The 23,992-nt window shown below is 28.4% G+C and overlaps 2 protein-coding genes across 2 annotated transcripts; both read right to left on the reverse strand.

Moving 5' to 3' along the window:
* Window positions 1–3,474: 3,474 nt before the first annotated feature.
* On the reverse strand, window positions 3,475–4,047 carry LOC124935281 (transcription factor BOA-like). Its single transcript, XM_047475727.1, has one exon. It carries the CDS (start codon window positions 4,045–4,047, stop codon window positions 3,475–3,477), a length of 573 nt encoding a protein of 190 aa, XP_047331683.1.
* Window positions 4,048–13,276: 9,229 nt separating this feature from the next.
* On the reverse strand, window positions 13,277–21,371 carry LOC124935282 (transcription factor LUX-like). The gene is made up of 4 exons (XM_047475728.1): window positions 21,142–21,371; window positions 20,823–21,090; window positions 17,438–17,490; window positions 13,277–13,457 (listed from the first exon to the last, which is right to left on the reverse strand). The coding sequence occupies exons 1-4, from the start codon at window positions 21,369–21,371 to the stop codon at window positions 13,277–13,279; spliced, it is 732 nt and encodes a 243-aa protein (XP_047331684.1).
* Between the last annotated feature and the right edge of the window lie 2,621 nt (window positions 21,372–23,992).

Below are 23,992 nucleotides of genomic sequence, written 5' to 3' on the forward strand. Positions count from 1 at the left end.
TAGAGTAAAATAAATTACATTTTAGTATATAAGAATTTAATTTCAATTTAAAACACAATTTAATGGAGTTTTAAGAAACGTTAATGTTTAGTGTAAAAGAAATTACATTTCAATATATAAGAATTTAAATTTCAGTTTAAATGATATTATAAACAGTTAATTAGACATTACACTTGAATTTAAATGACGTTAGTGTATCAAACATTACAGTTCAGTGTATCAGACATTACATTTCAGTTCATTAGACATTACACTTCAGTGTAAAAGAAATTATATTTTAGTATAAACAAATTTAAATTTTAGTTTAAAACACAATTTAGTGGAGTTTTAAAAAACGTTAATGTTTAGTATATAAAAAAATTATATTTTAGTATATAAGAATTTAAATTTCAATTTAAATGACATTACAATTGAGTTTATCAGACATTACACTTGAGTTTAAATGACATTACACTTGAATATAGCAGACATTACACTTCAGTATAAGACATTAAAATGAAGTATATCATATATTACACTTTAGTATATCAGACATTACACTTTTGTGTAAAAGAAATTACATTTTTCGTATATAAAAATTTAAATTTCAATTTAAAACACACTTTTGTTGAGTTTTAAAAAATGTTAATGTTTAGTGTAAAAGAAATTATTTTTCAGTATATAAGAATTTAAATTTCAATTTAAAAGACATTACAATTGAGTTAATCAAACATTACACTTGAGTTTAAATGATGTTACACTTTAGTGTATCAAATATTATACTGAAGTTATCAGATATTACACGTCAGTTTATAAGAATTTACATTTCAGTTTTAAAACACATTACAGATAAATGTTTAAATGACGTTACAGTACAATTGAAATTACATTACATTTTAGTTTATTAGACATTACAATTCAGTTTATCAGACATTAGAGTATATTTTTAAAAACAACATTACAATTTAGATACAGTTTAGTTTAAAAAGAATATTACAGTCTATACATTATAATTTAGTTATCAAACATTACACTTCAATTTTTAAAATAATATTAAAATTTAGACATTACAGTTCACTTTAAAAAGATCATTACAGTTCATACATTACACTTTAGTTTAAAAATAACATTACAGTTTAGTTTAAAAATAATACTCGTTAACATCTTCTTCGTGATCTTCTTGTTTGCGGTAGTTGTCTTATTCTTAGTGGTTTTCACGGTGGTCTTCTTCTCGGTGGGCTTCTTCGCGCTCGTCGTTTTCGCAGTAGTCGTTTCGATTTAGGTTTCTCATTGAGAGAAAAATTTAAAATTCGTACTTTTGAGCTCATTTTGATAGAAGAAGGTTATGTTTTGATAAAAACTGAAGAAGCGCGCTGATTTTTTTTTTTTTTTTATATTTGCACTTACACTTTTTTTTTTTCGTGGCCACCAGGTGAATATATATATATATATATATATAAAACTGACTTGGGAATTGCCTTGTTGTGGAAGTTGACTACAATAATTTATTAAGTAATGAGGTTCGGAGTGGAAATTAGGAAGAGCAATGTTTTCATAGAAGAAACAGATCGACTTGTCATTGCATATAAATAAATAATTTGATATAATTAATATGAAATATTTAATTTTAAACATAAAAATTCAAGTATAGAAGAAAATAATTTTAAAAAAATAATGAAAACAAGTTAAACAATATACTTACTGAAAAAAGAAAAAAAAAAAAAGTTAGTATTGTAGAAATCTTAAACTAAAATATAGATAATTTAAGAAAGAGAATTTTTATGTTTGATTTGTTAGTGAGAATTTTAGTTTATATTTTTATTATTTTTCTCAAATATTAATTAATTGAATTTTAAATATATTTGTCAGAGGAATAATCATAGGTGGATGGGATACACAATTATTAATATTTTCTCTCTCTAATTTGAAACGATACATGTCATAAAAAAAATATTTCATAATTTATTTCTTCTTAAATTTTTATTACTAAATTGTTTTTAGTAATTTATATTTTTTCAATTTTTTATTATTAAATTATTATAAATAACTTTTTAAAATTATTAATAACTTTTTAAAATATATATATATTAAATTTGTTATTTATTTATATATATATATAACTTTTTTATAATTTTAAGAGAATATATATATATATATATATATATATATATATATAAATAATTAATAATAATAATTATTTTAATTATTTAAAAATATATATATACTAAATAATTTATTCTATCCTATTTATTAAAAATTTAAAAAGTAATTTTAATAATAAAAATAATTCAAATTAAAAATTATTAATTATATTATACTTAATTAAAAAAAAACTCATTAATTTACTACTTATCAATAAATTGCATCATCTAATTAGAAAGTATTAATAAAATATACATATAAAAAATGTATCATCTAAATATTTACCCTTACAAAATCAAACATAATATAATCACAAATTGTCTTTAATATTAATTTTTTTATAAGTTTTTCGTATTCAACACATTAACATCAAACTTTATATTTAGAAGACAAATTAGAAACAAAATACAAACGAGAGTAAAAATAATATAATTTAATACTTCTTCTTATTACTTTACAAAATATATATATATATAATTTATATATTTGATTTATTCATTCCACATATTATTACTCTCAAAAATATATAAATAAGTTATGAAATAAAATAAAATATAAATATATATTTACAAATTACTAGGGAAAGAAATATATATTCTTAATAAAAAAATAAACTTTTTAAATTAAGTAATTATATGAAATGGAAAGATTTTCATGAATATGAGATTTTACATGTCACTCTTTACATAGGTCTCGTCACTCTATACATATGATAGGTCTCTTCCAATTTAATTACTATAATAAAATAGAATATAATTAATATTTTATTTGATTTATTCATTTTCAATCTTATTATTCTTAAAAATATAATATATATTTTAATATATATATATATTAATTTATTCATTCTTTTTATTATTACTGTAATAAAATAAATAAAATATAAATATATATTTATAAATTAATAAGTAAAAATAAAAAAAATAAAAACTATATATATGAACGAATAGAGAAATTCAATCAAATATTTTTTTTCTCCCTATCTTTACTCACCCATTTTTGTGCAACTCTAATTTATATCTAATTGCATAAAAAAGTTTATAAAAAGAAAAACATGATAGTACATACAGGAATTCCAAATACTCTCCATATTTACAAGATTTTATATATTCTAGCTATAAAATACATAGAATACAATATTATAGAAACTTGTCTTTTATCAAAAATAAATAAATAAATTTAAACAAGAAATTACATAACTTTTATTGAAAAATTACTTAAACATTTCTTATTTTTATTAAGATACATGGTGATGGAAGATGCAAATTGTGTAATCATTCTTCTCTAGGATTACATGATTCATGTCATCATACTTGTAAGAATATGCAAAAGGGATCCTGATTATATTTGCGCTCAGTGCTTCTTGTTCAAATACAATCGATACTTTTGAAGATGACTCGCGACGTTATCGCGGGTTAAACCTTCAACATTCATCATTTGAATAATAGTATTTGGGACCGCGTTCTGAATACCTATATGATCCACAACGTCAATAAATCTCTTATGAAGTTGTGGCGTCCACACTATGCGCTGTCGCTTCGACGTCTTCTTAGAATCATCGATTCTATTATCCATACGCAATGATAAGTCTTCTCCTTCAGTGCAAGCATTGATCTTCAACAAAATTTTCGATTTTGAATCATCTTTCTTTAACAAATTCTTGTTTTGTCCTTCCACAGCTATACCATTCACTGCCTCTCCATCCTCCAATGGTAGAAGATTAAGATCAAAATTATTGCAGGAGGATAATTGTTGATCTTGTGGTTGAAACATCGCCAAAGTATGTCGAGACACTTGATGAACATCGAAGATGGTCATACATGGATCTGGATCTATGTTGAAGGCGGACTTCAGCTCAGGAGAAATTAAACATTGAGATAAAGGTATTAAATCGTCTAGACTAGGAAGTCCTGCTTCCCATTCCATCACTCTTTCTTTATTTTTATTTTCCATCACTCATCAAGAACAAGAAGATGAGAACAATGAAAAATGAAAGGGCGATATAAACAAAGTGTAAATTTGTGATGTATTTGTAAAGGAGATAGTTCTTATTTAATGCAAAATATAAATGGTGTAATAAAAAAATATGATTGGTTAGTTAGAGCGGTGAATTTTTGGATTTCTTCAACGCTCTTTAATGTGCATTTGCCCGTTAATTTTTTGAAAAGGCAAGTGATTCATACATATACACATATATTTCTTACACGTGTTAATTATTTTCTGACAATATCACGACAAATATTTTGAAAAGGCAAGTCATTCAATAATATTTACTTAATTAAGATGTCTTGATTTAATAATTTTATTTCAATTTTATATATTTTCATTTATAAAAAAGAGAAAAATGTTTAAATTAAGAGGTTAGATATTTTTAAAATTTATTATTTAATTTATATTTAATATAAATTTTGTTATGATTAACTTTTTCTTTTAATTATAATTGATAATTTTTTTAATAAATATATATATATATTAAAATAGTATAAGATATTTATTATTACTATATTTGTAAATTTAATATAAATTTTATTAAAATTAATCTTCTATAATTATACCTTAATAAATATTTTTTTAAAAATAAATATGTTATATATATATATATATATATATATAAGTATTGTTTACAAATATTTAAGTCATTAATATATAATTTATTGGACAATTATATATTTGTTAAACTGTATTTTCAAAAGTCTCTCATAATAATATAATAATATTGAGTCTTTGATAAGGTATTTATGTTAATCAATTTTTCATCTTCATTCGTTGTCTTTTCATCTCATCTTTTCTTAGTTTATACATAATCAAGCTTTACCAAAATATTTTCTCAATTTATAAATAAAATATTAAAAAAAGTGTGGAGGGGAGGGAGGAGAGAGAGAAAATTAAAAATTCAATATTTTTAATTTAAATGAGGATTACATATATTTATTTTAAATTATTTTATAATATATATATATATAATTATATATTATATATTATATATATATGTAACAACCTATTTCAAATTTAATTTGTAATATATATATATATATAAATAAATTGTGTTTTTTTATTATTTGTCTTATTTGACACAAAAAAGTAAATAATATTTTTAATACTAAAAATAGTTTTAGCTTATTAATAAATATTGAAATTTTATTTGTGAATTTTATAAAATAAATTCAAAATTTTGAATAATTTAATTGTCTTATTATTTTTTTTTCTTTTATATTTGACACAAAATAAATAAATTTTTTTTTTATACTAAAAAAATAGTTTTAGCTTTTAATAAAAAACAAAATGTTATATTTAAAATTTATAAAAAAACATCAAAATTTAAATATTTATTAGGTTATAAAATATATATGCATACACAACCTTATAAATAAAACTTATCAATCACAAGTAAGGGTGTTTAATATCTGGTCTGAATCGAATATCTTCGAATTCATCGAATTCAAATAAACCGATTTCGAATTTCATTTTCGAATCGAATTTCAAACCAATTCGAATTCAAATACGATTTTCAAATTGATTTTCGAGTTTATGTTTCAACTCGAAAATCAAACCGAAAACCGAATTCATTTTTTATTATTTATTTTTCCAAACTTAGCTTAAGAAAAAGTTTAAAATAATCACATTAGAATATTTTGAATTCAAGATTTAATAATAAAATAAAAGGAAACAGAGGCACCAATGGTCTAGTGGTAGAATAGTATCCTGCCCCGGGTTCAATTCCCGGTTGGTGCAATTAATTTTGAGTTATGCTAGTTATCATTTATTTCAAAAAAAAAACAAAACGAATTCGGTTTGAATTCGGTTTCGGTTTAATTAAAATTTATTTGAATTCGGTTTAGTTTTCGAATTGGATAAAAAACAAAAATTCGAATAAATCGAACCAAGGAACTCGAATAACCCAAAAACCGAACCGATGAACACCCTAATCACAAGTGGTCTAATGGTTAATGTGATCACCTTCCACACTCAAGATTAGAGTTCAAATATTTGTAAATATAAATTTGAATGAATTATATGTGTTTGAGGGGATATTGTGTTGGTGATATATGGTGTGAATTTGAATGAAATATATGTGTTTGGAGGGATAGTGTGAAAGTGATATATATGAGTAAAAATTTGAATTAACTATATGTGTTTGAGGGGATAGTGTGATGGTAATATATATGTGGATGTTGAATTAACTGTATGTGTTTGAGAGGACAATGTGATGGTTGTATATATATATATCGGTGCAAATTTGAATTAACAATGTGTTTTAGTGATACTTCCATTTTATTGAATATAATTACTCAAATCTTTAATATCAGGTAAGATTTCAATAAAAAGATTGTTAGATGCAATAGAAAAGTGTTTCTCATAGTTGATTATAGTTGGCTATGCATTATAAGTACTCTTGATATTGGAGGAGGACCTCATCCCAAATTAAAAAAACTCTTCCATTTGACATCTCATGTAATAATTCGAAAATAAAATTTCTATTGGAAATGCAGTATTTGTATGGGTGTGAATTTGAATGAACTATATTTGTTTGAAGGGATAGTGTAAATGTGATATGTATGAGTGAAAATTTGAATTAACTATATGTGTTTGAGAGATAGTGTACGTAAATGTAGTATATGTGGGTGTTGAATTAACTATATATGTTTAAAGGGATAATGTGACAATTGTATATATTAGTGCAAATTTGAATTAACATTGTGTTTTAGTGATACTTCCATTTTATTGAATTTATTTATTTTTCCTCAAATTTTCAATATTATGTAATATTCCATTGAAAATATTGTTATATGCAATGAAAAAGTGTTACTCCTAGTTGATTAGTTGGTCGTACATTATAAATACTCTTGATCTTGGAGGAGGTATCTCATTCTATATTAAAAGTTTCTTACCGTTGACATCTCTTGTAATAGTTTGAAAATAATAATTTTATTAGAACATGCAGTATTGGGTCAACAATATATGTCATAACTATGTGTGTTTGAAGGGATAGTGTGATGGTAATATATGTGGGTGTTTAATTAATTATATGTGTTTAAGGGGATAGTGTGATGGTTGTATATGTCAGTGCAAATTTGAATTAACTATTTGTGTTTTTGTGAAGCTTCCTTTTTATTGAATTTATTTTTTCATAATATTTTCAATATTATGTAAGATTCTATTGAAAAGATTGTTAGATGTAATGGAAAAGTGTGGCTCATGTTAATTAGTTGGCCGTGTATTATAAGTACTCTTGATCATGGGAGGAGGTTTATCATCTCATATTAAAAAACTCTTCAATTGGACATCTCTTGTAATAGTTCGAAAACAATATGTCTATTGGAACATGAAATATTTGGTCAACAATATCTACCATAACTATTAGTGTTTGGGGGACAGTGTAATGATAGCATATGTGGGTGTTGAATTAAATATATGTGTTTGAGGGGATATTATTATTATTGTATTATATGTTAGTGAAAATTTGAATTAAATATGCGTGTTTTAGTGATGTTTCTATTTTTATTAAAATTATTATTTTATTAAAATTATTATTTTCTTCAAATTTTCAATATTATGTAAGATTTCATTGAAAATATTGTTAGATGCAATGGGAAAGTGTTGTTCCCAGATGATTACTTGGTCGTGCATTATAAGTACTCTTGATCTTGAAGGAGGTAGCTCATTCCATATTAAAAAACTCTTCCATTTGACATCTCTTGTAATAGTTTGAAAACAATATTCTTCTATTGAAACATGTAGTACTGGGTTAACAATATATGTCATATCCTATATTCTTTTTTATTTATGTTGGATCATAAATGATTATGCTACTAAAATTGAAAACATTGTAATAAAAAAAACGCACCTAGAGAGAGAAATTTTCTCTGGAGATTTATTTTCTCACTTCAGGCACGACCGACACATCAACGCCGCCGGAGCTTCCGACGTCGGAATGATCTCAAATTTCTCCAACAGGTGCGTCTCTTTCCCTCTTACAATCTAACTAAAGGAATTTCAATTTGGCCAGAGGATTCGGGAGATATCGCGATTATAGTTTCTGGATCGGATATTTGGGTCGCTATTGGCACGATTGGCACAATCGACAATCGACACAATTGGCACGAACAACACAAACGACACGGATTCTCACCACGACCGCGCTTCTACATCAGAAGTCGTCCGCCATCCTCCAGCGCCTTTGATCGGTTGTCGTGTGCCCTCTAGAACGTATTATGTTGTGCAAGGAACGGTTGCGGTCATCTTCTCCTACCGTCGACCAGAGCATTTCATCAAAACCCCCTTCTGTAGAGACCTAGCCTCGAATCGGCGTCGGTCGCCCTCCTCTCCTCACTTTTCACTTACAGGTTAGTTCGAACCTCGGTCGGGACATCAAACCACACCGCGAGGCGCGAGTAGGTCTCCATTGAACTTCTTTCTCGCCGTTTGAATCAAGTGTTCGGTCTGGAGGAAGCTTTTGTAGCTACAGACCGTTCCAAAATTACTTAAACCCTTTCTTGTTTGAGTAATTATCTTCAAGCCTCTGTTCCGGTGCGATTGGTTTCCAATCGTGCTATTTGTTCCCACCATTTGTTACAGAATTCCAACCTCTATGGCTCCTTTGAAGATTAGGCAGTTTGCGCTTGATCTTTCCAATGACTGGTACGCGCCCGTCCAGTGTTGTTACTCGGGCAAGGGGAGTCCTTCAAGTCCTCCCTGATGATCCTAAGAAGGTACTGAAGAGGTTGTCGACAAGCAGCAAAGCTAGGTCTGACAGACGAACTCGCAGGTCTCTTAACAATCCCAAAAAGCAGAAGCCAGAAATCATGGATGAAGTCCTAAAAAATGGAGAAGATGCGCCTATTGATTCTATGCCAAATACATCATCGGGTATGAGTTCTTTTCCACATGCTGATGAATTATATGAGAATAGTTCTATTGATGATTCATACTGTAATGATATGCATGTTCATAATAGAAATGATATGATTGAATTGATAGGAAAAGATAGTACTGCATATAGTAATGATATGACTTTAATTTCAGAAATATCTGTTGTTATTGGAATTGCTGCACAGAATGGACCGTTAGGGTCGCTGGTTGGTACCCTAGACCTGACCGGTCATTCTATTGGGAAATTGGATTTGAAATATTGTCTAGCTGAAACTGATGACAATCGAGTTGCTTGTGCTGAAAATTCGGTCCCAATGTTGGAGATAATCTGTCAAAAGAGCTCTAAGGTAATATAGGAAAATGACATAAATTGTACAGGTTTATCGGGTCCTATTGAAAGCTCAATGTTGGGGTCTGTTTCTGTATCGGGTGAAAACATTATGCTGAGATCTATGTCTATTTTGAATGATCCTACTGAAGTTGGTATTGGGGTTCCTATTGAGGTAAATATGACAGGGCTGAATAAGACTACTGGTCGAGAATCAGTAGGTTGAAAGAATATTACAAGGTCAGGGTTAGTTTCAGAAACAGGAAAACATGACAGTTTGGGTTATTTAGGTGCAGAGAAAGATCAGAAAAAAGAGCTTACCAGTCTTGCTAGAGAGGATGTTGAATTGGGAAAAATGGGTCACATTGAAATTGTCTTTACAGACTTGGAGATATCAGCTTCTTAGAGTCCATTGGGTCCAAAGAAGGACAAAATTTCAGAATCTTGTTCTGCAATGGGAAATGTTGCAAAACTGAAAGTCCTGGGTTCCATTGATGATCAGAATGCTAAGTCTACTTGCCCTACTAAGGATCAGATGGAAAGTCAAACAAACAGACTATGGACTAGGATAGAAAAAGGTTGGACAGAAGAAACTAAATGCGCCCACAATTCTGAAACTGAGGCTAAAATTACAGGATATTCTAAACAACCTACACATCTAGCTGAAGCTGTTGAAGGACATAGTCTAACAGAATCTAGAAACACTGAAGAAATTGGATCTGAGTTGGAGCTGGTCATGGAAATAAATTTAGCTAAATCAGAATAGGCTAATAAAATAGATCTAAAGGATGATGAATTGAACTTGATTGGTATAGTCAATGGTGAAGTTTGACTGAGAATTATATTGATTCGTTGGTTGATGGCACCATGAATGACAACCTGTTTGAAAATTTAGGTCTGGGTATGGATCTCATGAAAACTACAAATAAGTTGGGTCAGAATATAAGTCAGGGTATAAGAGGTGAAGAATATATGAAACTAGAAGAATTAACCAACGATTTTCTCTTGGCCGAGTTTGATAATGGGTTAGCCAACGGTTTTCGCTTGGCTAGGTATGAAAAATATAATCTAGTTGCTCACATAAGCTCGGGTGCTACTCACATTTCTGGTCATACAATTGCTTCCTCTATAGGTCTTAATCGATAGGATGATAACTCTACAATCAAAGTTATGAGCCACCGGTCGAATCAAAAGAACCAAAGCATGGATGTTGATTTGGAATTAGACGATAGCACTGACTATGATGAAACAATAATATGTGACCTTGAATATCATAAGTCCATAAAGAAGATGTCAACAATAAATATCAAACCAAAAGTAAAGAGACATAGTTCTTCCAAAACAAGTGCTGAAATTGAAAGGATCGGTCAAGTAACAGGATCGAATAATTCTAAAACAACTAAGAAGGGTAAGAATGGATCGAAAATTAAAGAAAGGAAAAACATGAAGGTAAATAACTCAAGTTCCAAGAAGAATGCTAAAGTAAATCCCAAGGAACCCGTGACACCCGAGGCTAACCTTAAGATATTGAACATGGGTGCATTTTCTCCACTCGTTAATCTGGATCCTGAAATTCCAATTGATATCATTCAAAAGAGGAAAACTGGTACACAAGAGAAGAGACTGAAGATGATATTCTAAAGAAGATTGGAATAATTGAAGGCAACGGTTTTGTGGGAAATACAAGGGTTAGATGGGCCGAAAAGAACAAACAAGTCAGGAAAGATAACAACTCTGAAACAGTTATCTCCTCAGCTCCTCCTACTGCTGCAATTCTTGACAAAGAAAATATTCAGGCTGATAACAAAGATCATACTATTGGTCCAACGTGGTCAATGAGAAAAAACGAAATAGCAAATTTGGTAGGACTGAGAAATCGGATGAAGAAGTTATTTTTCCAAGTTAATAAACAAGAGATTATGATGCCCCAGAAAAAAAATGATCAGTTGAATGCTCAGTTCAACAGTCACTATCTAAAGAATTAGAATCTCTTCAACAAAGACCATTATGATGAAGTGATCAAGTGGACGGTTGACGCCATGAAGGAAATTTCCAAATGTAATAAAACAAAGGTGTATACAATCATGAGCAACTCAAACAAAACCTGACAAGAAGGAAATGTGTGGAATGGAAATGCCATGAACAATCCAGAAAAAGAGAAAATTCCATATAGACACCTTATACCCAAAGGTAATTACACTTGATCATCCGCACCGGTTTGAGCTCCCACCTGCGTAAAGGCATGGGAGTTTGTCATAGTTTGTCACTTTATGGGCAACATGAAGGCAACATTTGCTGAGGTTAAAAGAATGCTGATAGGTCAGTGGGAATCCTCTAGTCTGGAGAGGATCGCAATCAATGATCACAAATTCTACTTTCTATCCTTCAGGAATGGAAGCGAAATAAATCTGATCATAAAAAGTGAATATACCTTTATCAGAGGAAAAAGATTCAAGCTGTATAAGTTGAGCGAAGAACTTAATACTAATCATAAACCGCCTAAACTTGAACAAATCTGGGTGAATCTCAAGAATGTTCCACCACACATGTGCAACCCAATGGGCCTGGCCTATATTTCAAGCATTATATGAAAACCACTTATGTTTGACCCAACAATGGAAGGCTACGAGCGTGCATCTGTGGCCAGAGTTAGTGTCGAAATCCATCCAAGTAGCTCTCTTCCAATCAAGCTTGAACTTAAAGATGGACTGGGAAGCTTATTTGACATTGGAGTACAATACGTATGGAAACCAAATCGATATATATGGTGTAGCACTTTCACACACGCTACGAATAAATGTCCAGTCAATAATAATTTAAAATCGAAGACCAATAACAACGCTCATACAAATGTCTCCACAGTGATTAATACTAATAACACTCATACTTTATTAGATGATAGGTATCTTTTGTTTGTTTATATCTATGCAATTAAGAGTTTGTGTGTATACATTGAAAATAATAGAAAGTTTTGTTAATACAATATTATTACCATCTTCTTAGCCAAAAAATTATTTATTGAGTTCTTATAACTATTTTAAAAGTTTTTTTCCACAAAGTGTTTATGAATCCATACAACTTTATTGTTGTAGTTTTTTTAACCCGAACAATTAGATAATTTCTACAATTTATTTTTAGATTTTCTAAATTAGATATGCTTATTTATTCAATTTGCAGTGACAAACAATATGAAAGAATATATATATATATATATATATATATATATATATATATATATATATATTTTAATTTTCATATAAATTAAAATTTCTCTATATTATGTCAAATAAAGTTTTGATATACAATTTGTCTAATTTTATTTGATATATAATTGATTACATTACATAATCATGAATGTTGAGTCGGTACAGTAACGTATGTTTTTTATTTTCTAAGATAACTTTTTGAAGAAATTTTATACAAAATATATATATACTTTTTTAAAATTGAAATTTTGTTTTGATAAAAGAAATAGAGGAAAAGGTGATAACAATATTTATAGGTTATGAATTTTTTTAATATAATATTTTTACTTAAAATTTTGATTAAATGATGAATGAGCCAATAATATAATTTTAGATAAATGTGTAATTGAAAAATGCTTAGGTTAGATTAAGTTAAAGAAAAAAAAAGGAGAAAATTAATTAAATTAAGATTAAAGAAGAAATATTTAGTTAAGTTGAATTAAGAAAACGTTTTAATTGATTAAAATAAACTTAGGATAATAAAAATTAATACGACTTAGTTTTGATGATGCTTTGATAATTGAATAAAACTAAGTTCTACAAATGTTTAGTGCCCAGGTAAAGCTGAAGAGGCGCGAGCAGTAGAGCTGAAGAGACATTGACAACAGGGTTGAAGAAGCGCTGGCAGCAGACTTGCTTCAGCAGCAGCCTGAAGAAGTGCTAGCAGCAGCCTTGCTTCAGCAGCAGTCTGAAAAGCGTCAATAGTAGCAACTTAAAGAAGCGCTAGTTGCAGCAGCCTTGCTTCAACATCAGCCTGAAGAAGTGTTGAAAGTAGGCTTGCTTCAACAGCAGCCTGAAAAAGCGCTAGCAGTAGCCTTGCTTCAGCAGTAGTATGAAGAAACGCTAGCAGTAGCCTTGCTTCAACAGCAGTCTGAAGAAGCGCTAGAAGCAGCCTTGTTTTAGCAATAGTTAGAAAGTTGATACATATCTACGAATGAGATTCGACCGTTGCTACGTTTCAATATAAAAGGACATTAGAGTACAACGACGAATCCTCTCAGTCAATTCACGATCCCTGAATATCTGGATTTTGGGTCAATTCACAATCCCTGAATATCTGGACTTTCGGTCAATTCACGATCCCTGAATATCTGGCCTCTCGGTCAATTCACGTATCCAAGAATCAGATTCGACCGTTGCTACGCGTCAATATATAAAGTCTCTAGAGTACAATGACGAACAACAACTAGCTTCAAAAGTTTCTAGAACTCTCGATCAATATACTCTCTCTTTAGCTCATATTTCATAAGTGTATTGTGTATTTTATTTACGCCAAGCTGAGAGTTAATTTATTGTACTATCTGAGAGTATATTCAGTATTGTAAGTTGAAACGTTGTCTGTTCAACAGAGTGATAGCTAGAAGTTCATAATAGGAAACTGTTAAATCCTGAGTTCTGACTGGGTTTGTGCAGAAGTTATACAAATCAAAGTCTTCTAGTAGAATCTTTCTGGAAACAAAAGAAAGGGTGACGTAAATTTTTTATCTCCGAACATCCATAAAATCCGGTGTTATTTTCCTTACCGCTGTATTCAGCCTCGCATATGCCACTTCAAATCTAGCAAGAAATTTCCGCACTTGAAACCGTTCAAGAGCTTGCTACAATTTGTTGAAAATTAGAAACAAATTTTAATCTCTAACATGATTAAAATTGCATTGAAAGTAAAAATTAGCAAAATAATATTCAACCCCCTTTTATTGTTGTCACCGATCCTAACACTTCATATAATTGAATATAATAGATGAAGTCAAAAATTCAAAATATCCTTAAATTGTTGAATTGTAAATGCATATTTTGAGTGTATCATAATTAAAAAATTGTTTTACTGATATTTAAAAAAATTATTTATAGAGATAATTGGTGTGATTGGAGAATATGATAAAAGTTACATTTGATATCATAAAAAATGAAATAGAGATAATAATTATAATAATAATATATATATATATATATATATATATATATATATATATATATATATATATATATATATATATATATATATATATACTTAAAATGGAATATGACTGTAATCTCTAGGAAATCCTTAGTTTCGTAGTTTAGCACGGGTTTAGAGGACACGTGGCAGTACGGGGACTCGGGTGGTTCGAGATTCGATGGTTGAAAAAAAATTATCATATATTTTTTTGTATATTGTAAAATATGTGAGAATTGAGGATAAAGAAGGTCGGGTTGTATATTGTAAAATATGTTATGAGATGAGTTGTTCGACAAAGTGAAATCAAAGTCTCGAGATGAGAGGTCGATTGTGAATTGATGAATAAATGTGGAATGAGATGGTTAATTAGTCAAAGTGAAATAAGGAAATGAGATGAGAGGTCAATTGAGGTCGATAAATATGGAATGAGATGTATGGTTAGCCGAAGTGAGGATAAGAATGTCGGGTTGTATATTATAAAATATGTGAGAAGATGAGTTGTTTGATGAAGTGAAAGTAAGGTCTCCGAGAGAATAGAGGTCGATTGCGATTGGTGAATAAATATAGAATGAGATAATTTTTGATTGGTTGGAGTGAAAGTAAGGTAAATAGATAGATGCCGATTGGGAAAAAATTGATATTGATGGTTAAAATATGCGAGAAGATTAATTGTTTGATCGAGTGAAAGTTAAGATCACGAGATGAGAAATCCGATTTGAATTGATAGATAAATGTGAAATGAGATGGTTGGTTAGTCTGAGTGCTTTAAGGTCACAAGATGAGAGGTCAATTGAGCATTGATGAGCTAATGTGTGGGTAAAAAAGAGATTGGTAATTTTTTAGATTTTTGATTTGACCAAAGTGTAAGTGTAAGGTCACGAGATGAGAGTTCATTGAGAATAAAATATGTGATGAGATATGTTAGAAAATGAATTGTTTTACTGAAGTAAATAAAATTTGGAATGAGTGTATTCTGTTTTTTTATTTTAATATATTATTCGTGATTTATTAAAAATTTAAAAATTAAATACATATAATTATAATTTATTTATTAAAATTTTGAATTTATATTTGTATCCGTCTGTATTGCACGAGAATCTTCATAGTTTTATTTAATTCCATTAAAATGGTATTAAAGAGATTATTGTAATCATATAATTTAATTTAATATTGTATGTTTAAATTAATTATAATGAATTAAAATACATTAAATATTATAATACAAAAAATGTACAATGTAATTTCAAATGTTACAATATACAAATTAATTCTACATGTTCTTATAAGTCATTTCCGTGAAGAAAATGTCTCTTCAATTGTAGTAGGTAAGTTTAAATTAGAACAAATCATAGAGAAAGACTTATTCTTAGTAGCGAAGAGTTATTATCTTTTTTTTAAAGAAGACAAGACAATCGTTAAACACAAGGGTCTTGTAAAAACACACATTAATGTATATTTACATTTTATTTGTTACCTATAATTAATATTAAGATGGATCAGTTAAATTCAAATAATAAAGGTTAGGTGTTTGGCATTTACAGAGAATTTAATTTAGAAAAAATTAAAGATCATTTTACACACTTTTGAAGGTGGTGATGCAAGATAGTGAAAACCATTAAGTTCCAATTCATAGCCTAAATCTAGAAATCAAATAAATCCGTAGACAATCCATTCATAAATAATTCGTTCCCAAACATCAACTTTCAAGAATTATGCATATTACATATTTGACATTTAATCAAACACATGGCGTGGATTCCCAAATCCTCTTCACAATCCCATCCTTTCTTACAAACCAAAATAAAATTTACTATTATTGTTTTATGAAACAGGTTTAGCAATTGAGCAAGCTGACACTTGATAGCAAGTCTTCGCCTTCAAAGATGTTTGCTTTTGATAGCAAGTCTTCGCCTTCAAAGATGTTTGCTTTGTCCTATCTATTCATTTGTAACAAAATTGGATGAAAGGAATCCTAAGGTTAAGCTTAATATATAAAATCAATAATTCCCTCCTCTAGCCTAACGACAACAAGAGGTGGATATTAACTATAAGATTCTGGGTTTGAGCTCGTCAGGCGCCGCCTAATTAAACGGGTAAGTGTGTTTACGGACTACATACTTAATTCATTGTCACATTTTTTTTTTCAAATATATAAAATGAATATAACTAATTAAACTTATGTTTGCTATATAGACTTTTTAAGCTTTCTATTAAAAATATCACAAGTCATTAAAATGTGAGTTATTTGAGAAAAATATTAATTTATTTAAGAAAAGGTTAATTGTTAAATATCATAATCATAAATATCAAAGGCATCTATCCAAGTTCAATTAATGAAGTTAAGATCATAAAATCAAAATAAATTGTTAAAATTATTAGTAAGCGTTTACATCACAATTATCATATTACGCGAGAGTTAAATTGTCACTTTACGATTTTATTCTCAAACGAGAGTTAAATCATCACCACAACTAACTACAATTCTATTTTTAAACAAGTTTTTTTTAACTCGCCACTAGTTTTCATTGATTCGATCGGTAATTGAAACATCTTTAGTTAACCATCAGAGCTCAAAATCCTCTCTTTTATTCTTTCTCAAAATTAATTTCTCCTCTTTTCTATAGTTAGACTAATTTCTCCTTTTCTTTTCTATAGTTAAACCCCATAATACCAAATACATCTAAAAAGATATTAAAAGACTAATTTAAACAAAAAAATAAAATTTTACTAGTAACCACACTCTATGTGCCATGATACTTAAGTATAGAATTCAAAGCTAATGATAGCTGACTGACTCATTCTTATCTATATGTGCTAAATTGACATTATAACATTTCTATTTATGAATTGTTCAATTGTCCATTTTATTCGTGCTTATTCTGGTACTTGCTCGATTATCCATATATAATCATATGCTCATTGTAGCTACGTTACACTAGAATGAATGCAAACAAATGATTTGAAGAAGTTTCCTCATTGGATAGTCTCTACTTCCTCTTCAAATAAGATCAATCCTTGTGACGATGGCTTGCCAAGGTAGAGTCGCTCGATCGACGTCCAAAATTTTCTATTGGATGAGTACGTCAATTTGTTTTTTTTATGTCGGTTGTTGATGAAGAGGTAGAAGAAGAATTAGTATACTTCAAATTGGAGATTAATTACCACCCTCACAAAATAACTAAGATGATGTTAGTTAATTTTGAGTTGGCTATTTCTAATTTAGTCTTTCATAGAATTAGAAATATCGTTTAAAATAATCTTACCAATTAGTTAAGTAAGAGTTATTTTAAGAGACAAAAAAGTTAAGGTTCGATTTCATCTAAAAATGGTTTGAAAACGGCTATTATAAATATGGGGTGTTAGCTAGTTCCACTTAATTAAAAAATATATATATCACTTAATGAGAAAGATTATCCAGCATTAATAAGAAATAAAAATGAAGTATATATATTTTTAATGTATTGAATAAGATTATTCATATTTAATTTAAAAAATGATTGGTTAATTAGAACGGTGAATTTTGACTTTATTCGCACCTCTTCAATATGGAGTTTGTCTCTTAAATTTTGAAGAGGCAAGTGATTCATATATATTTCATACACGTGTCATATATTTATGACAACAACACAACAAACTTAATACGTGGCCTCATTTTATAATTAATGTCTCATAATTTTCTTTATTACATATATTTTTATTTATAAAAACAAAATAATTTAAATTAAAAGGTTAGATATTTTTTAAATTTATTATTGATATAAATTTTATTATTATTATTAATTTTTAAAATTATAATTGATACATTTTCTAAATATACTAAAATAATATAATTTTATTTTTTATTATTATTTATTTAAAATTTTAATATACATTTTATTATAATTAACCTTTTTTAAATGATAAATTAATAAATATTGTGAAGGAGTAGCTAATTCCAATTCCACATATAATTCAATTTTTTTTAAAAAATTTAAAAAATTTTAATTTAATTTTAATTTTTATATTTAAAAAAATAATATAAGAAAAATAATTTTAATATATTTTATTAAAATATTAGTTTGACCTAACCCAAGATAATTCCAGGGTCAAGTTTACAGTTTTGATTCTCAATAAATAAATAAAAGTTAGATTCGAAATATTAATTTTATAAATAAAAAATATCAATTTTAACTCCTAAATTCAAAAAACAAAATACCAGTTTAAATTATATATATATATATATATAATTTAATAGGTTAACTTACTATATTAAAAAAAAAAAAATTATTTGGTATTTTAATATTTTAAATTTTAAATTAATAATTATCGGTAGAATACATTAATTGTGTTGTAAATTATAATTAAGATATTTTGTTTGAAAAAACAAAGAAAAATAAATATTAAAATTATAAATCCAAATTAAAAAAGTGAAATTGATAATTATAAAATTATATTAGTTTTAATTCCATTAGAATTATAATTTTAATGTCAATTCTTAATCTTAATGGTCTACCAAATCTAGAAACCAAAAATATAACACAATTTCATTTTCAATTTTAATTTCATAATTACAAAACAGTCCCTAATTAATAATCTTATAAGTATATTTCAATCATTAATAAATAATTTATTAGACAATTATATAAATATACTTAGTTAAATTAAATTGTAATATCAGATTCTGATGTAATCAATTTTGAAAGATATTTTTATCTATTATGGATAATCCATAACGATCTCATTGTATCCCATACAAATATTCATATCATTGCTCCAATCCTTAATTTTTTTGGATCTCCTATCTTTACCTAATTGAACTTCACCAAAATATTTTTATATCGGCTCTTACCTTTCAATTTCTCTTTAAAACTTTCAAATCTCCATCTCACTAATTGTTGATGAATTCTAATTTTTTTAAAACTTATATGTTTATTATTGAAAAATTGGACTTCTCTACCCTTGCATTGTGAATTCTTATTCAAAACTCTACAATGAAATGTGGAAGATATTTTTAATTCTTTAATTCACATGTAAATCAATATTAATAATCCATGTTATTAATATTCATGTTATAACATGGTAGACTCTATCATTATTTTAAAGGTCTTTGTTATATTTAATGATAAACAAGAAGATGAACCATGACTAAACATTTGTTTGACTAGTTGGTAACTGGAGAACAAAATGATTATGGAATCATTGAAAATTGGAGCCCAACATCTCATAAATAAATAGTTCATTGGGGGTGTATAACGTGCTCGAACATCATTCATTGTGGTTTGAGAAATTTTTTGATCTAGAATTACTACTTATATAGAATTTTCGTTCTCTTAAAAAAATTAAGTAATTAATAGTTTCCAAGTTTTCCTTACCATAAATTTTGACTCTAAATTTGCGTTATGAAAGTTTTTGAATTCGATCATATGGAACCAATCACTATAACATCGAGAATAGTGACTGAGACTTGCACCATATCCTACATCAAATGAATGATGTTGTGGAGAACAAAATATTATTTATCGGTGATCTTAAAAAACTCGACTAAGTAGAATAATTAACATTTTATTATTCACTAATAACAGCCCGATGAAATGAATTTGGAGTTGAAGAACTTGTGATACCATAGTAAAATTATTTCTCCATTTTACTTGAATAAATCATACCATACTAGTTATAATCACTAATTATTGAGATTATTCATTTTATAATCCAATTACAATCAAATACTATTTCATTTATTCTTTTAACAATCATATAACTCAATTTATAAAATAAAATACTATCTATTTAATATAATTATATATTATTAAAAATTAATACCTTTTAAACATTAAAAAAAAAATTTCAATCACCAATCATCATTAAACAAAATTATAAACCACAACAAAATCTCATAGCATATATAAAGTACAAAATTACATAATATTGATATATTCTAACCTAGATAATGCAAACTTAACAATAGCATATATAAAGTACTAAATTACATAAGATTTATATATTCTAACATGGCTAATGCAAACTTAACAGTTACATAATATTTATTTATATACATTATAACATAGATAATGCAAACTTAACTAGTGAACACTCTTAATACGGTAATACAGTATTGATACTATTCAAACCCTTTGTAGGTACACGATACAGATTCCTATTCAAACTCTTTGTAAGTATCATGTCCTAAACCTAACCTAGTCACTGACATCATTTGCTGTGGATTTGTAATATTCATTTTCACTTGTCCACCGGATTCCTCCTATGGAACTAAGTCAGACAAATGATCTGAAGAAGAAGTTCCAATATCAGTGGACAACCCTTTCATCTTGTCAGCAAGTACCTCCATCCTGTCCAAATACAATCGATACTTTTGAAGATGAGTCGAGATATTCTCGCGAGTTAAACCTTCCACGTTCATCAACTTTATAATAGTCTTTGGATCTGCATCTTTTATACCTAAATGAGCCACAACATCAGTGAATCTCTTGTGAATCTGTGGCGTCCAAACTAGTCTCCCTCGATTCAGATCTAGTGACAAGTCTGTTTCTTCTGTGTAAACATCGATACTCCGCAGCTTCCTCCGCTTCCTCGACTCTGAACCATCCTCCCTTGAAAAATCCATGTCTTCATCTTCTCCCACAACTACGCAATTATTTGACGTAGACAGCGGTTTTGACTGTGACCCTGACCCTGACCCGAGACTCGCCAAAGTATCTTGCGACGCTTGATTGATGCAGGGCTCTAACACTATGCCGAAAGCATACGCCAACTTGGGAGAAATCAAGCAATGATTTATAGGTATTAGTTCTTCGTGAGTGGGAAGACCTATTTCCCATTCCATCTTCACTCGATCCTCATCTCCAGTTCCATCGCCTCCCTTATATTCCATCACTTCGTTTTCAACTTTAGATAAAAGAGTATGAGAAGATGAGGATTGTGGATTGAAACTGTACATGAAATAGGGCTATTTTCTTAGATGAGAAGATAAAGAAATATATTATTTTAATGTCTCACATAGGAATGAAGAAAAATACAATTTACATTGATAGCTATTCAATTGCTAAAGGACCGCTTCTGACAATGAATAAAATATCATTGTTGAATTGGAAACCTAGCTCTTTTGATAAAAAAAAAGATTAATGACTTTTGTTGGGAATTTTTTAAAAACATTTATCTATTATATTATTATTAATTAAAATATCAAAATATTTTTACTTTATTCTTATTAAATTTTAATTTTAAAAATTATCAAATTAATTATACTTTTATTATTGAAAACAAATAATAAAAATCTTTAAAAACACAAAATCAAACCAGCTCTTATATGTTTGTCCATGCCCTATAATCTAATAATGTTGAGCAAAACAAAAGATGATGACGTGGCATATACAAGCTAAAAGTTAAAAAAGGGCTGTTTCGTAATATGTTTTGGAATGATAAATACAGACGAAATAACATTTTCTTTTATTAGATATAATTTTAATTTATAACCAAAAAAACTTAAATTAAGAGGTAATATATATATATATATATAATTTTATATGTAATATAATTAAGAAAATTATAAAGTGGTATGTTTTTTAAATATATATATTTTTTATTATAATTAACTTTTTTTAATAAAATATATAATATACGTGTGTATAATTACTAAACATGCTCTATATATATATATATATATATATATATATATATATATATATATATATATATATATATATATATATATATATATATCAAAAATATATATTATATTGAACACTTAAACATGATAAATATGTTACATTGTTTTTTAAAATAAAAGAAACATTAAATTTGTGACATTTAATTCCCTTTCTATTATAAGCAAACACTTGTAAACACTTAAAACAAAATCAAGTGCGGAAATATTTACTTAGGTTTGAAGCTTTAGATCAAGAATGAGAAGATTACAGAAATGAACAACACAACAATTTGTTTATGGATGTTCGGAGCAAACTCTCCTACGTCACCCCTTCTTCCAACCACCGAAATGATTCTCTATAACTGAGTTAAATCAAATACATTTTGCACACACTTAGCTCACTGTTGAAGAGAACACACTCTGTTCAACTTACAAGATGAAGAATATCACTTAGCTAAAGGATGCTTTTGATTCTAACTCTTTCTTGATTAACACACAGTAAAACAAGAAAACAACTAACAGTTTCAGTAATGATCGATTGAATTCACTCTCTGCAAATCTGGCTTGTTCACTCAAAGTTCTGGCAAGATGATCGAGAGATTGTCCGTTGTCCTCATGAATCTTTAAATAAGGCACAGGTACCAAAGGTCGAATCTTCAGAATGATACGTGACACTCTTCCATTGGAACGCCTCCATTGTACACAACAGACTCTGAATACAAGGATCGTGGCCGTATACAACAGGTAGTGCGCCGAATATTCTTCAGAGATTTACCTGCAAAACAAGTAGTGGGAAGGATATTCGTTTACGTGTCATTGATTGATTGGTTGCATCGGGCTGTCGTACTGATCTTCACTAGAAAGTGGAGCAGGAGTAGCATAAAACTATAGCACGTGGGTAGGCGGGTGGTAGCTTCAAGCAACTACTTAAGTAAGGAATTAAACGTATTTCAATTAGACGACCTCGTTTAATGAAATTAAACGTCCTTGTCTAATAATAGAATCCATTAGACCACCTGGTCTAATGGGATTAGACTTACGTCTAACTACAATCACTTCAGACTAATCTGAAGGAGTTAGACTACACGTCTAACTTTCACCAGTTAGACTGCACGTCTAACTTTCTCTTTCTATTAGACTGCACGTCTAACTCAACGAGTTAGACTGCACGTCTAACTCCACGAGTTAGACTGCACGTCTAACTCCACGAGTTAGACTGCACGTCTAATTACGGTTCTACTTCAGACTAGTCTGAAGGAGTTAGACTCCACGTCTAACTTTGCTAGTTAGACTGCACGTCTAACGCCATGCATCTAATACCAAATCGGTCTAATGAGCCTCATTAGAACCAAGTCTTATTAAATCTGACTTTTATACCTCTGCATCAAAGACAATTAGATGCATATATAATCCATTCATCATCTCATCATCAAAATTCCAATAGTCAAATTATTTCAACCCTTGGTCAAAATAATTTGACCCAACACTCTTCGTCAGAAGGATGACACATTATCCCAGGTTTGTTAACATGACTACATTGCCATGTGAGCGACTATCACATTTGATGCGTACAACCTTTACAACTTGGGAGTAAGTGGTAAATTAAATATTGTTTATGGGACTTCGGCTTAACTACATTTTCTTTGAATCTGGAAAGATTACAATACTTTCTTGATTGTTTATCAATATTTATCCCCAATAAAGCATGTAACCATCTCTACATACATCGATTCTAATCACGGGAAAACTAAAATCTTCAACTAATTTCTTCATGCTATAAAACTACCCGGTATACAATTATTTTTGGGTAATATTGACCTAATGTAGTCCAGATTTTGATTTATAGC

This window comes from Impatiens glandulifera, chromosome 4 (assembly GCF_907164915.1).
Source record: "Impatiens glandulifera chromosome 4, dImpGla2.1, whole genome shotgun sequence".
Taxonomy (NCBI): Eukaryota; Viridiplantae; Streptophyta; class Magnoliopsida; order Ericales; family Balsaminaceae; genus Impatiens; species Impatiens glandulifera.